The sequence below is a fragment of the Palaemon carinicauda genome, chromosome 6, assembly GCF_036898095.1.
Source record: "Palaemon carinicauda isolate YSFRI2023 chromosome 6, ASM3689809v2, whole genome shotgun sequence".
NCBI classification, from domain to species: domain Eukaryota; kingdom Metazoa; phylum Arthropoda; class Malacostraca; order Decapoda; family Palaemonidae; genus Palaemon; species Palaemon carinicauda.
In genome coordinates, this window is record NC_090730.1 from 13,503,902 (window position 1) to 13,518,901 (window position 15,000).

Here is a 15,000-nt window from a genome sequence, read left to right on the forward strand (position 1 = left end):
TGAAAGTTTGTGACGTCACCGGATGCAGGTGTCTTCCGATTCCGTCACTTGGTTAAGAAAAAGCAAGCATACGATATTTGTGATATCGGTAATTTATTCAGTTCATATCTAAACTTCACCAGAATTGGTCATGTGGACCAACACAGCTTCCTCCAGTGATGGAGATGTTTAACTCAGTTGTTATTCACAATAAAACTTAAAAACCACTAAGATGTGTTCAATAAACCATTTAAATACATCTGAAAACAACTCATACTCAAATGTGTGCTTAAGACAGTAGCACACCAATAAATGGTGGCAGCGATTAAACTCAAAGACAGCGATTAAACTCAAAGACAGCGGTTAAACTCTAAGGCAGCGATTAAACTCTAAGAATTAGAGAAATATCTTCAAGACTTCAAAATAAATAGCTGTAAAACCAGAGATATATCTTCAAGACTTCAACATAAAAGCTGTAAAACCAGAGAATGATCTTCAAGACTTCAAAATAAAACTATCTACAAGAATCTACAATTTTGACTAAGTCCAACGGAAATGCTAACACCAACATATGTTAGTATACAAATAGAATCTTCAATCAACATCCTAGGAAACCCAAGGACTGGCGTTCAACAATTGCAAAACATATCCAGGAAGAACTACATTCTACAAGAAACTAGAACGAGACATCGCTAACAAAACATCAAGAGAGAGAGAGAGAGAGAGAGACGACGAGTCGACTTCATATAAAGCTAAGTACAGAGATTTTGTATTCATTTCAGTTTGGGCAGTGAAGTGTAGTTATCACAAGTCGTTAGTCAATTATTACTGGGGTGAGTGAATTCCTAAACTTTGTTATAAGAAACTCCGAATTCTCATTTAGAATTTTTTCTTTCTTTGTGCTAATTCCTTTTTCTTTCATAAACTCTTGGGGGGAAATGTATTGGGATTAGTAACATTGTTGGGGGAATTTTATTATACATATGCGTTTACGCAGTGGGCGTCTGTACTCATATAGATATTTTGATAGGATTGAAAGGGGTCAAAGAGATAGAAAAAAAAAAGAATACAGCAGTCATGGCTCCTCCTGTCAGCCCTACCCCTGGACCTAGTGGTGTAGGCCAGGCTAATCCTCCTCCAATTGTGACGCTTGTAAATGCCAGGTCAGCAATCCTTCCTTTTCAAGGCCGTGTCAACGGGTTCTTGCCACAAAATGTGGAGTCATGGATTTCATCCGTTGATGCCCATTTAAATGCCAAACAAATCGTAGATCCTTTTGTACAATTACAAGAAGCTAAAAGTTTTATAGATTTTTCTAAGGGGGATGCGAGTGCGTATTTAAGAGGTGTTTCATTTCAGGAAGCAGTTACTTGGGATGATTTCAAAGTTAGGTTACGCGCGATCTATGGGGGTGAGGAAGCTTTGGATGTAGTGTTAACGTTACGAAATACACTTAATCAAGCCACTATGAATCGGCTTAATGTTGTTGAGAGAGCAGCTCTCATAGCTGATAGGCTTAACGAATATCAGGACATTTTAGGTAATTCCACTTGGGTTACTAACGATAATATCTCCGTGAAAGATTTTTTACGATTAATGTATTTAACTTGCATGACACTTATGTTGCCTGAAGCTTTAGTGCGGTGCTTTGATAAGAAGTTAATGCCTGCAAGTACGGAATTGGATGTCTATAAACAGATAAAGAAACACATGTCCAAGTGTCCAGATCTCGATCCCGTGTTAACTCAAGTTTTTGCTAAGAATGAAACAAAACCACAAACAGTGAACGTAATTAATAATCCAGTAGCGGGAGTGACGTGTTACAACTGCAAACGTCAAGGTCACATAAGCGCAGACTGTAGAACGAAATTTTGTTCAGTTCACAACACAGGATCACATTCTTATAGTCAATGTTACGCGCGTAAGACACAACAATATCCTAGAAATACACAGTCAAGACCACAGTCAGTTCCATATGGAAATAAAAAGAAAAATCCTCATTTTAACAATAAGAAGAAACAACAAAATGTCAATGCAGTTCAGAGTCCGAAACAAACAAACACTTCTTCAAATATCGCTGAGCCTGGGCCGTCAAACCAGACCTCGCAAAGTCAGCCTAATTTTCAGAATGTGCAGAGCAAAGCAAATACCACATAGTTAACTCTAGAGGGGAAGAGAGTGATGTTGGGTCAAGGTCATTTATGTCAACATCAATAGTATTGAATAATCAATTTAATGTTTTATCAGATAATTGTGAGACAATAGATTTTCCTATGAAACACACGGCCGAATTAAGTAAAACAGTGCATGCTCCCGTAGATTTGCAACGTATTCATACAATAATAAGCCAAAATGAGTTACGACCAACCTTATATGCTGTAAATTTAGAACACAAATCCTTTACGTTATTTTTTGACTCTGGTAGTCCACGTAATATTATGGATTTGAAGACGCATCATTTGTTGTTTTCGATACATTTGTTGTTGTGAAAAACATTAATATGTATCCAGCTGTAATTATAGGATACCCATCTATGGGAAATCAAAACATTATCTTAGCTCCTGCAAAGCACGGCGTGTATATCAAAGGGAAATTCTATAAGTCTTCTAATACTTTAAAGTCAGTTTTGGATAAAAAGGAGACGACAAATGTAACCGTAACGTACGTTGAAGAACCAATAACTTGTCTCACTAATAAAGAAATAATATACGCGATCCAGCAGAATTCTCGTTCACCCGTAATATCATCTTGCACGCAATATATCGAACCAAACATACCTTCGAATTTAATAGTGCAAATAAAGAAAACACTACCGGGATCTGAAATATTAATCCTTTCCGATACTTTGAAAACTAACGGATTGTCTGTCACACAAGCTATTTATACAGTAGGCTCACATCAGCAATGTAATATCGAAGTCTGTAATCATTTAAATAACACTTTAGTAATTCACAAAAATCAACATATCTTGGATGTAGAAGTTTATAAACATCGTATTCTTACCGTTGCTGAAATCAATCACTCTCAATCAGTTGCGGATGAATCCCTTTTACGATCTATTAAAAATAAAATCAGTAAGGACATTCAAGACGAAGAAATTCAGCAGAAAATTTTTGAACTTTTAAATAAATATACAGATGTCTTTTCCACTACGGATGGATCCTTAGGAAAAACAGATGTGATCGAGCATCAAATAAGGTTAAAAGACAAACAGAAAATTATATATGTACCCTCGTACAGACTCCCTATGAAATTCCAGAATGAAATAAATGATGAAGTAGGTAAAATGTTAGAGGAAGGAGTCATTAGAAAATCAAATAGCCCTTATAATTTTCCTTTAATAGTTGTACCGAAAAAAGATCGAACATGGCGTATCTGCGTCGACTTTCGTCGTCTAAACGAGGAAACGATCCCTGATCGATTCCCAGTGCCATGTACTGACGATATTTTGTCTTTGTTAGGTCAGAATAAATATTTTACCAGTTTGGACTTACTTAAAGGCTTTCACCAGATATCATTAGAAGAAGATAGTATCCCATACACAGCCTTCAGCACAGCCAGGGGACATTATGAATTTTTACAGATGCCTTTTGGTTTACGTTGTGCTCCTATAACATTTACAAGAATGATTAACATAGTGTTTGGAGACTTGTTAGGGGATATATTGCATGCCTATATGGATGATCTTGTAATCTTTTCCAACACCTTAGAGGAACATCTACGTAAGTTAGAACTAGTACTACAGAGATTAAGACAACATAACTTAAGGGTAAAGATTAGTAAGTGTGAATTTTTCAAAACAGAATTAATATATTTGGGTTTCATGGTGTCAAGCCAAGGTCTTAAAGTAGTCCATGATAAGGTGTCGGCTATACGTAATTTTCCCATACCTACTAATGTCAAGGGAATACAGCAATTTCTGGGTTGTAGTGGATATTACAGGCGTTTTATACGCAACTATTCAATAATAGCCGCTCCTTTAACTGATCTTACGAAGAAGGGCGTAGATTTCATATGGTCTGAGCAACATCAACAGGCGTTTAATACTTTGAAAGATGAACTGTGTAGTTCTCCTATCTTAAAATTTCCTGACTTCGGTAAGGAATTCTTCATTGCAACGGACGCCTCAGACTTAGGAGTAGGAGGGGTATTGCTTCAGCAATATGATAAACAGTTTTTCCCGATAGCTTTCTATTCTCGAAAATTGAGAACTTCCGAAAGTAAGTATGCAGTAATAGACAAGGAAGGACTAGCTATTGTTAATTCGCTAGTGCATTTTAAGTTCATAATTTACGGTTATCCCGTTAAGGTTCTTACTGACCATAAACCACTAACAGAGTTCTTTAAAGGCTTCAATCACAGCCCTAAACGAACTCGGTGGCATTTAATCATTCAAGATTTTGGCGCAAGAATCGGGTATTTACCTGGGAAAGCAAATATCATTGCGGATGCATTATCACGCAACCCCGTGTCATCTTGTACGGAGTCTTTAGCTGAATTAATAGATATATCAACATCCATGCCTATTGTAAAAACAATATCTGAACAAGAAGATTTAGGCTGGAGTGCTGAATTGTTACAGACTGAGCAAAGAAAAGATCAGAAAATAGAAACAATTATAAATGCTTTGAAAGGCAATCATAAAGAAAAAGAATATATAAAGTATAAGCAGCAGAATTATGTAATCAAAGATAATATTCTGTGTAGGACTGTGACAAGGAAAACCCGCAATACACCACATGTAACTAACGACCAGGTAGTAGTACCAAACTCACTTGTTTCCACTGTCCTGAATTGGTTGCATTCAAATCCATTACATGGACACCCTGGGTTCTCATTAATGTCACAGAAAGCCAAATCATTGTTTTATTGGCATACAATGCTTACAGATATAAAAAGACACATAGCTCATTGTCACACATGTCAGGAAAACAAAGGGCATACGAAAACACCTGTCAGCTTAGGAGCTTATCCTGTTCCCAATCAACCCTTTGAAAGAATACATTTAGATTTGTTAACAGGATTTTACGAGTCAGACAGAGGAAATAAGCACCTCTTAGTAATTATAGATGCTTTAACTCGATATACAGAACTAATAGCGCTTAAAACTAAAACTGCGATTGAATGCGCTAGGAAGTTTTACGAGTGTTACATTTGTAAACATGGAATTCCACACATGATAATCTCAGACTCGGGTGGTGAATTTAATAATCACTTTCTCACCTCATTGTGTGAATTCCTCAAAATAAAGAAGATCAATACCATGATATATCACCCAGAGTCTAATGGGCTAGTGGAAAGAGCAAATAGGAAGATATTAAATATATTGAGGGTAACACTAGGGGGATCAGACCCCAACTGGGATATTGCAATACCGGCGGCACTGAGTACTCTGAATCATTCATATCATATATCAATTAAAATGTCACCGCATGAAGCATTGTATGGTACCCCAGTTAGAACACCTTTCCATGTATTAACGCCTACAACTAATATATCAAATCCTTTAAAAGAATGTATAAATGCAAGTATAAGTCGATATGATATCCTTCGAAAGAATTTAGAAGAATCACAAATCATAATGAAAAGGAATCATGATAAAATAGCGAAACCAACTAAAACATATACCGTGGGTGATAACATCTATATTCAAATCAATGTCAGAAAAGGGCTCAACTATAAACTAACACCTAAGTTTGAAGGCCCATTTAACATTTTGGAAACATTAACGGCCAATAGGTTTAGAATTCAAAACGTAGCCCAACCCACGGATGAGAGAATAGTACCATTGTCTCACATAAGAAATTAAAAAGAAGTGAGGAAAAATTTTAATTTTTGTGACTAAAAGTTTTCTTTTTAATACAGGAGTAATTACATATATTTTTTCTCGTTACAGGTTTCCAAGATGAATTTTTTGTTGTTGGGAGTGATATTGTTCGCTCAGACATTTTTTTCGTATGGGATGAGTTCTAAGACTAAGAATATATATTTTAAATATGGAAATATAGTTGAAAGACAAGAAGACATTTTTATTACATCAACCAACGTAATTGTCGAAGTGCATATGCAAGCAATTTTTCTTCAAGAGAATGATGTCACTAGCTTAAGAACCGCCATTTCAAGGTTTTCTGCATCATTGGATGAGTTGCATAGGAGACATTTTCATTTGACTACTAAGAGTTTGCTTGGATCAACATTAAAAGTTGCAGAGATGCTATCTGATGACTTGAAAAATAAGACTGGAGAGACAGGATCTTTGGCTTATGACCTTTTGATGTGGACTGTAGGACACGAACAAAAAGAAAGACGGAATCCGTTCATTTATGCTGCATTAAGCATCTTTGGGTCTGTTGCAAGTTTAGGTTTAGGACTTTCCAATCGTCTTAAAATTAGTAATCAAAATAAGAAAATTGAGTTCTTGACTCATAAAGATGAATTGATTACGTCAGAACTAAGGGATCAGTTAGCTTCAATCAATAAAATTATGGATTTGTTAAATGAACATTCAGATAATATCGTTCAAATTATGGAAGTACAGGATTTGTTAGCAACATTAACGTATTATGATTCAAAGATAGATCACATACATAACAGAATTGCACATTTCATTGAGAAATCCAAGGATTATGTAGAAGCTATCACGTTAGCAACTAAAGGTGTATTGTCGCCCCATTTGTTGCCTATACGTTACTTAAAATTAGTTCTGGAGAACACTAGGGATAAACTAGGCTATGTTCCTTTGTTAGACGAACATAGGTTAGAATTTTATTACAGCCTAATTACAGTAAACGTAGATAATAACAAGATTAGGATTACAATTCCCTTTGATTCTTCTGATGCCTGGCAATCTTACAGGATATCACCATTTCCGACTTTCATGACGAATCACTCAAATCCAGTAATATCCAGTTTGACAGGACACGTATTGATTTCCCCAGACAAGGAAACATATACGGTCATTAAAGACTTAAATCAATTAACTCACTGTTCAGACGCAATGGATAGAAAAATATGTACAGCTGACTCATTTGAATTCCGTAAAAACTTGATGGATTCATGCGAGTTAGATATAGTGCTAGACGGTGCTCTCTCCCATACAAGTGAAAATTGTCTGGATAAGCTTTATCCCTTTGACAATAAAGAATTCAATTGCAGACTAAATAATGGCTCGTGGATACGATACGACAAGGACGGCTTCAATGTATCATGCCCTGACGGATCCACATCCTTCAACAACATCTTCGTCGCAGCAGATGGCTGTATCGGGACTTCCCCGAATTCCATGGTGACTGGCCTACGGACAATCATCAGAGAACGAGCTTACTTCGCGAACTTCACGTGGACCTCTACAATGCCCGCACTTCCTCTCCCCTATAAAGGAAGTGTGGCAAAACGCTTAATGAAACTTACAGAAAAGGACCACCTGTCACCGACTTACAAAGAGATTCTTCACCCTATATTACTAGCTGGTTTTTGTGTAACGGTGTTAATTTTTATCGCCGTGAACATCCTTGTTTGGCGTAGGTTACGGCACAGCAAGCAGCTACAAAGGAACGAGTTGAATAGCCCTGACAATACCCCCTACCTGATCCAATTCAAAGCTGTATGAGTGGCCACCTCATTCGCTAAGGGAGTAATTTGTCAGGATGATGTTTGTATGAAAAGCTGATTAGTACGCTAGTAATATGTAATTAAAGAAATTCTCTACATTTGCATTGTTAAAAATACATTTAGAATAACATTTAAAAAAAATAAATAAAATAAAAAAGGATATAAATCATTTTTTTCTCTCGGCATCTAATAAAAATATATAAGCCGGAATGTTAAAAAAGAAAAGAGAAAAAAAAAAAAAAAAAAAAAAATATAAGATATATAACAGAATCTATGGGCATCTAATAAAATGTATCAGCCCTATATATAAATATATATATATATATATATATATATATATATATATATATATATATATATATATATATATATATATATATATATATATGTACGAAACCGTGGTACGTGTACGTACCAGGAATTTGTATTTGTGCACTAAAAATTGAGTATCTTGTTTCTGACAAAGGTAACAATTTGTTAACAAGTTACCGAATCATTTGTAAGTCAGAATTTGTTTTGTTTTTTGGTACCATGTAATCATTTGCTAGCAATGTACCATATATATGATCTTGGTTTTATCATGCATTTTTCTTTTTGCTTTGGTAATATCTTTTTTGTATGCATTATTGTTATTAATTTTGATGTGCCTATTTGGACATTCGTCCTCAGTTGGATATAGCTAGTTTTGAACAAAGAATGATACGTATGTCCAGTCACACCTAATAACCATGTTTCGGCTTGTTGTTAAATTTTTGTAAAAAAAAAAAAAAAATTGAGATAGCTGGCCGAGCTTATGTAATAGTTAGAATAGTAATATTACATGTTTAAAACAAATGACGTAATATGTCATGTTGGTTGGAAGAGCTGACCGTGAGATTTGCTATGGTCACTCAAATTGTAAGCAGGATGTAAGATGCTAAGTTGCCATTCTTTCTTAGTGTCAACACATTGTCTCTTCGTGTGAAAGTTTGTGACGTCACCGGATGCAGGTGTCTTCCGATTCCGTCACTTGGTTAAGAAAAAGCAAGCATACGATATTTGTGATATCGGTAATTTATTCAGTTCATATCTAAACTTCACCAGAATTGGTCATGTGGACCAACACAGCTTCCTCCAGTGATGGAGATGTTTAACTCAGTTGTTATTCACAATAAAACTTAAAAACCACTAAGATGTGTTCAATAAACCATTTAAATACATCTGAAAACAACTCATACTCAAATGTGTGCTTAAGACAGTAGCACACCAATATATATATATATATATACACACACACACACACACACATATATATATATATATATATATATATATATATATATATATATATATATGTATGTATGTATATACACGCACACAAAACAAATGCAGGACAAAGGCCTCAGACATGTCAATTCATGTTTGGAGTTTGGCCATTCTTCATCACCATGCTGGCCAGTGAGAATTGGTGATGGTGGGAGATTTTCGTCTGATCGCATACAGCAAACCAACCTAGTATGGGTGGCTCTGACAAATATGACTTTGCTGATCATGGCGATATGCAAACCTGTCTACCACGTCAAGGTATCCCCTATACTTTTTAGGCGTAGTCATTCTCTTCGGCAATTTTCATTAAATTCTAAATTGTTTGAGGCATAAGCTATTCTAAGACAACAATTTTTCTAATTTTCTGTATCTTTTATTTCAGCGATAGAATTTTAAAGGGAAAGAAAATTTATACACAGAATTTCAAAACTGATCTCACATACTCTTCCTCATTTTGACGGAGGTCGCGAGGCTAATCATGCAATGGGACTGGCGTCTGTTCTTCAGGAAAGTCATCCCCTGTTCAAAGAAGAGGGTTCGATTCCCTTTGGGCCAGCGCCATTGCTTGTGACAAATTATGGCTTTGATGCTTCAATATTTTATCTGCAATGAAACAGTTTCTGCAATTTCAACCAGTTCATCCAGTTCGTTTCTCTTCTTTCTCCGACGAAGTTCAAGATTCCAATGTTGTTCAAAAGTTCTTAAAATTGGTCTCGCCAGTGCAGCTCAGCTTAAGATATCAGGTTTACTCGCTTCCTCAGAATATCTAGATTTCTAAACTATGTTGGCCCCAAATTCCAGTTCCTCTGGAAAGGCATCACTCCTCACAAATGCTTGTAGTCTCGTGGCGCCAGCATTCTCTCTCCACTTAGATATCTTCTGCACTACCAATCAGATTATCCATGTTTTGCCACTTCTCATATAGTACGTGGGCATGTAACTTTACGTCTAGGCTACAATTGATATATATCTTTGTGACATCGAAAAAATGAAGACAATCTCTCTCTCTCGACAAACTGAATTCTTTCAGGATAACAGGAAAACTACATTTACATTTCTCCATTTAATATTTGGAGAAAGAATATGCAAGAAATAGAAATAAATGGAAGAAGTTGACTCGTATGACCAACCTTGAAATACAATAGTAATATTTAATATTTAGTGTTGACAAGTGTTTCAAATATCTTTTTTATACATAATTTCTTGTGAGTTTACTCTGGACAAGAGCCCATGTTATGCCACGGATGCATGACAATCTTAATCAATTAAAGAACCGACGTCAATCCTATTGTAAGATTGGACTCGTGATCTTCACCGAAGAGAGGTCCGGCTTGGGAGAGATCGTTTATAACATTCTGTGAAACCTTGTGGAAACTCTCATTTATGTATTTCAAAATTTATCTTAAAAAAAAATTGTCCATCTGAAAAAAATCTTATGTTAAAGTTTTGATTTATCAATAACTCCTAATTCATTTTGTAGCATCCAAATATTTTTGTATATTAAAATATTTATCCCCATAGCTTATATATTAAGGTGTATTGTTGAATCAGAGTCCATTAGGATGCAGCTTCAGGTGATGATCATTCAAGCTTCCTCAGACAGAAGTGGAGAAACTCCTTCATCATACACACACACACACACACACACACACACACACACACACACACATATATATATATATATATATATATATATATATATATATATATATATATATATATATATATATATATATATATATATGTATATGTATATATATATATATATATATATACATGTATATATATAAATATGTATATAAATATATATATATATATGTATATATATATATATATATATATATATATATATATATATATATATATATATATATATATATATATATATAATATATACACACACACACACATATATATATATATATATATATATATATATATATATATATATATATATATATATATATATATATATATAGTATATATATATACACACACATATATATAGCCTATATATATAATATATATATATATATATATATATATATGTGTGTGTATATATATATATATATATATATATATATATATATATATATATATATATATATATGTATATATATATATATATATATATGTATATATATACATATATATATAAATACATATATATATATATATATATATATATATATATATATATATATATATATATATATATATATACATACACACATATATATAATATATATATACACATATATATACATATATATATATATATATATATATATATATATATATATATATATATATATATATATATAATCATCAACCGTTACTTGTCCTCCACTTGCGTCTGTTGGTCTTTCCATGTTAGTCCACAGTATACTTCTCTTTATGGTAAATTACCAAAAATATTGTTTCTTTTATGGTAAGGTATCAAAAAGTATAATTTCTTTCTATGATAAGGTATAAGAAAGTAGTGTTTCTTTCTATGGTGAGGAATAAAAGATCATTATTTATTTCTATAATAAGGTATAAAAAGTATTGTTTCCTTCTATGGTAAAGAATAAAAAAATATTGTTTCTTTCTATGGTAAAGAATAAAATAGTATTGTTTCTTTCTATGGTAAAGAAAAAAGGTATTGTTTCTTTCTATGGTAAAGAATATAAAAGTATTGTTTCTTTCTATGGTAGAGAATATAAAAGTATTGTTTCTTTCTATGGCAAGGCATCAAATAACATTGTATCTTTCTATCATAAGGTATAAACAATCAAACACAGAAAGGTCAGTACACAAAATTAGTTTATTTTGTGCTAGAAAAAATGTTATTTTATGAAAGATTTGGCGCTGTCAAAATAAAACAGTCGCCAAGAGGAACCAAGTGATCGATTATTATATATAAAAAAACAATCCAAGTTTTTGTAGATCTTCTTGTCACTCACATTGCAGTAAATTCTTAACATTACATCATACTTATCACTAGATTAAATGATGTCATGAAGAGTATATGGTTACAAATTCGCAACATGAATGGATATAACTAATGACTAGACGGGTAGAGATCATGCATGAAACAGTTCATTTTATGGGATGGAATTACACAATGATTAATATCTATGTGAGTAGAGAGTGTTTACAAGCAGAGCAACCTTTGATGAGAGATTTATTTCCATTGAAATCATTCTTTTAAGGGTTTAATCCTGAGGTTAGCAACGGAGGTTGAGAAATTTGAAAATAAGCAGGTTCTCGTTATATATATATTTTTGGAAATAACAAAAATCTGCTTATTTTTTTAAAAAAGGTATATATGTTAAATAAAGATATACTGTACAAACACGTACATACCTTCAGCTATTTTTTTTTTCTTATTTGACTTTAATTTATTCATTCATAAAAAAAAATCTAAATGAAGAATTGAATTTCTTTCAAACATGTGATTAACCGTAGACTCATGATAAATCGTATTCAAAAGTAGTAAACGATGGTGATTAATTGTGAACATCACATCACGCTGCCTCTTCAATCGATATTAAAAGGAAAATGCAATGGCTTCCTATATTTACAATTAATATTTCACTCTTTGATTAAAAACTTCCAAAATAATTTACCTTAGTTCTAAAACCTCAAGAAACATCCACATATCAGAGAACACAAACAACATTAAAAAAGATATCATAGAATCCCATCTTCTTGGTCATTTCGCGAAACCTGTAAAGATAGTATTTTCTTTTCAATATTACTCTTTCCAAGATTTAAATTCCTACAGGTGTCTCAGATTCCACGTTGTCCTCATCATCGTCATCATCAACGTCATCATCTTAATGGAGATCATGGGGGAACTTTCTTTATCATACCGCTACCTAAGGTGGACCATCCAAATCTTTAATGGCATGGCTGTATGGACACCTCCGCTGGTTAGGCCTATGCTGGACAACCCTGGTCTTCCTGCTCCCGCTGCTGTTGTGCTCTCCCCTTTTTGTCCACTGTAGAGTAAAATAGGGAATTTATTTCTTTAATGATTATAGTAAATTGTAATTTCTTTATTAACGTTCTGAATGGATAACTTTATGTAGCTTTAATAGCTTTAAATGCAGTATTTATATACATCTTACATACGTATACATGCAAACAAATATGCCAACTACAACCTCACATACGCTTAAGCATACAGGAATACACAAAATGTTGCCTTTAAATAATCAGTCATAAGGGATTTACATTTAATTAGAATTACCAAAGACAAGTCTATGCCACAAGAGCATCTATACACATACATTCACACACACACACACACACACACACACACACACACACACACACATATATATATATATATATATATATATATATATATATATATATATATATATATATATATGTATATATATATATATATATATATATATATATATATATATATATATATATAATATATATATATATATTTCTGTATATATAGACATATATATATAGACAGATAACTTAATGATGAGGATTTTTATGATTATATGGGTGGCAGCAAGAATGATTGCATACAATTCCTCTAGAAAACGAATGCCAAATGCCGCGATGAATGTGGTTTCCTCCCTTGTATCTAGCAAATGTGGGGATAAGTTTGCTTAGCCACAAGAGTATGACTGTGCGAGATTCCTTTTCCAATTCTCAAATTGGAGCACATTATTCTTCACTTATTTCTTCTTCCCAAAGGAGGATAACTGCTGCACTATAATTATTCAGAGGCTACTTTCTTCTTGGTAAGGGTAGAAGAGACTCCATTAGCTATGGTAAGCAGCTCTTCTAGGAGAAGGACACTCCAAAATCAAACCCACCTAGTCCTGGACGGGGTCATAGCCTCTATACCATGGTTTTCTGCGGTCTTGAGGTGGAGTTCTCTTGCTTGAGGGTACACTCAGGCACACTATTCTATCTTATTTCTCTTCCTCTTGCTTCATTTTATGTTTTTATTGTCTCTATACGAAAGATCTGTTTTAATGATGTTACTGTTCTTAAAATATCTCATATTGTTCATTACTTCTCTTGTAGTTTATTTACTTATTACCTTTCTTCACTGAGCTATTTTCCTTGTTGGAGCCCTTGGGCTTATAGCATAATGCTTTTGCAACTAGAGTTGTAGCTTAGCAAGTAATAATAATTGGTAGAGTTTTCTTGCTTGAGGGTACACTCGGGTACACTGGTCTATCTTATTTCTCTTCCTTTCTGTTTTTTAAAAGTTTTTGAATTTTATATATGAAATATTTGATTCAATATTGTTATTGTTTTCAAAATATATTATTTTGATTGTTTATTGCTTCTCTTGTGGTTTATTTCTTTCCTTATTTCCTTTCCTCCCTGGGCTATTTCTCTGTTGGAGCTAATGGGCTTATAGTATCCTGCCTTTTCCCCCGAATAGGGTTATAGCTTAGCTAATAATAATAATAATAATAATAATAATAATAATAATAATGATGATGAATAATAATAATAATAATAATAATAATAATAATAATAATAATAATTATAATAATAAACATATACTATTCTTTCCTCATTGGGCTCTTTTCCACTGTTGGAGCCCTTGGGCTATAGCATCCTGCTTTTCCAACTAAGGTTGCAGCTTAGCTAATAATAATAATAATAATAATAATAATAATAAGAAACATACACCATTCTTTCCTCACTGGGCTCTTTTCCCCTGTTGGAGCCCTTGGGCTTATAGCATCCAGCTTTTCCAAATAAGGTCGCAGCTTAGCTAATAATAATAATAATAATAATAATAATGATAATAATAATAACAATAATAATAATAATAAACAGATATCAAGCAGCTGCTCTTTTTTAATCTTTCACAAAACAAGAATTAAGAAATAAAAAAAGGAAACCGACTCACATGCATCTTGAACAATGAGCACGCCCCTGTGAAGAGACCACACCCATCCTATGATGATTGGAGCGAGGAGCAGCTGGGAAGAAACCCGCCAGCATATTCCAGAATACGGTCGACGCTTTGCTTTCCAGGTTTGATTTGTATCCACACAAGACGCCAAAACCAGATACAACGGTTCCTGTTTAAGAAAAAATGTCAGTGGGTGTTAGAAACTAGTG

At 33.3% G+C, this 15,000-nt stretch overlaps 2 protein-coding genes across 3 annotated transcripts in view; one reads left to right on the forward strand and one right to left on the reverse strand.

The window, feature by feature from the left end:
- Nucleotides 1-15,000, forward strand: part of LOC137642431 (uncharacterized) — a 226,697-nt gene that overhangs the window by 151,528 nt on the left and 60,169 nt on the right. The gene's annotated exons all lie outside the window — the stretch shown is intronic.
- LOC137642314 (uncharacterized) overlaps nucleotides 12,820-15,000 on the reverse strand; it is a 40,973-nt gene continuing 38,792 nt past the window's right edge. The window contains exons 5-6 of the mRNA XM_068374819.1: nucleotides 14,786-14,960; nucleotides 12,820-12,881 (exon numbers count right to left, since the gene is read on the reverse strand). Of these exons, the coding sequence (XP_068230920.1) occupies nucleotides 12,820-12,881; nucleotides 14,786-14,960 (237 nt within the window). The remainder of the gene's footprint in view (nucleotides 12,882-14,785; nucleotides 14,961-15,000) is intronic.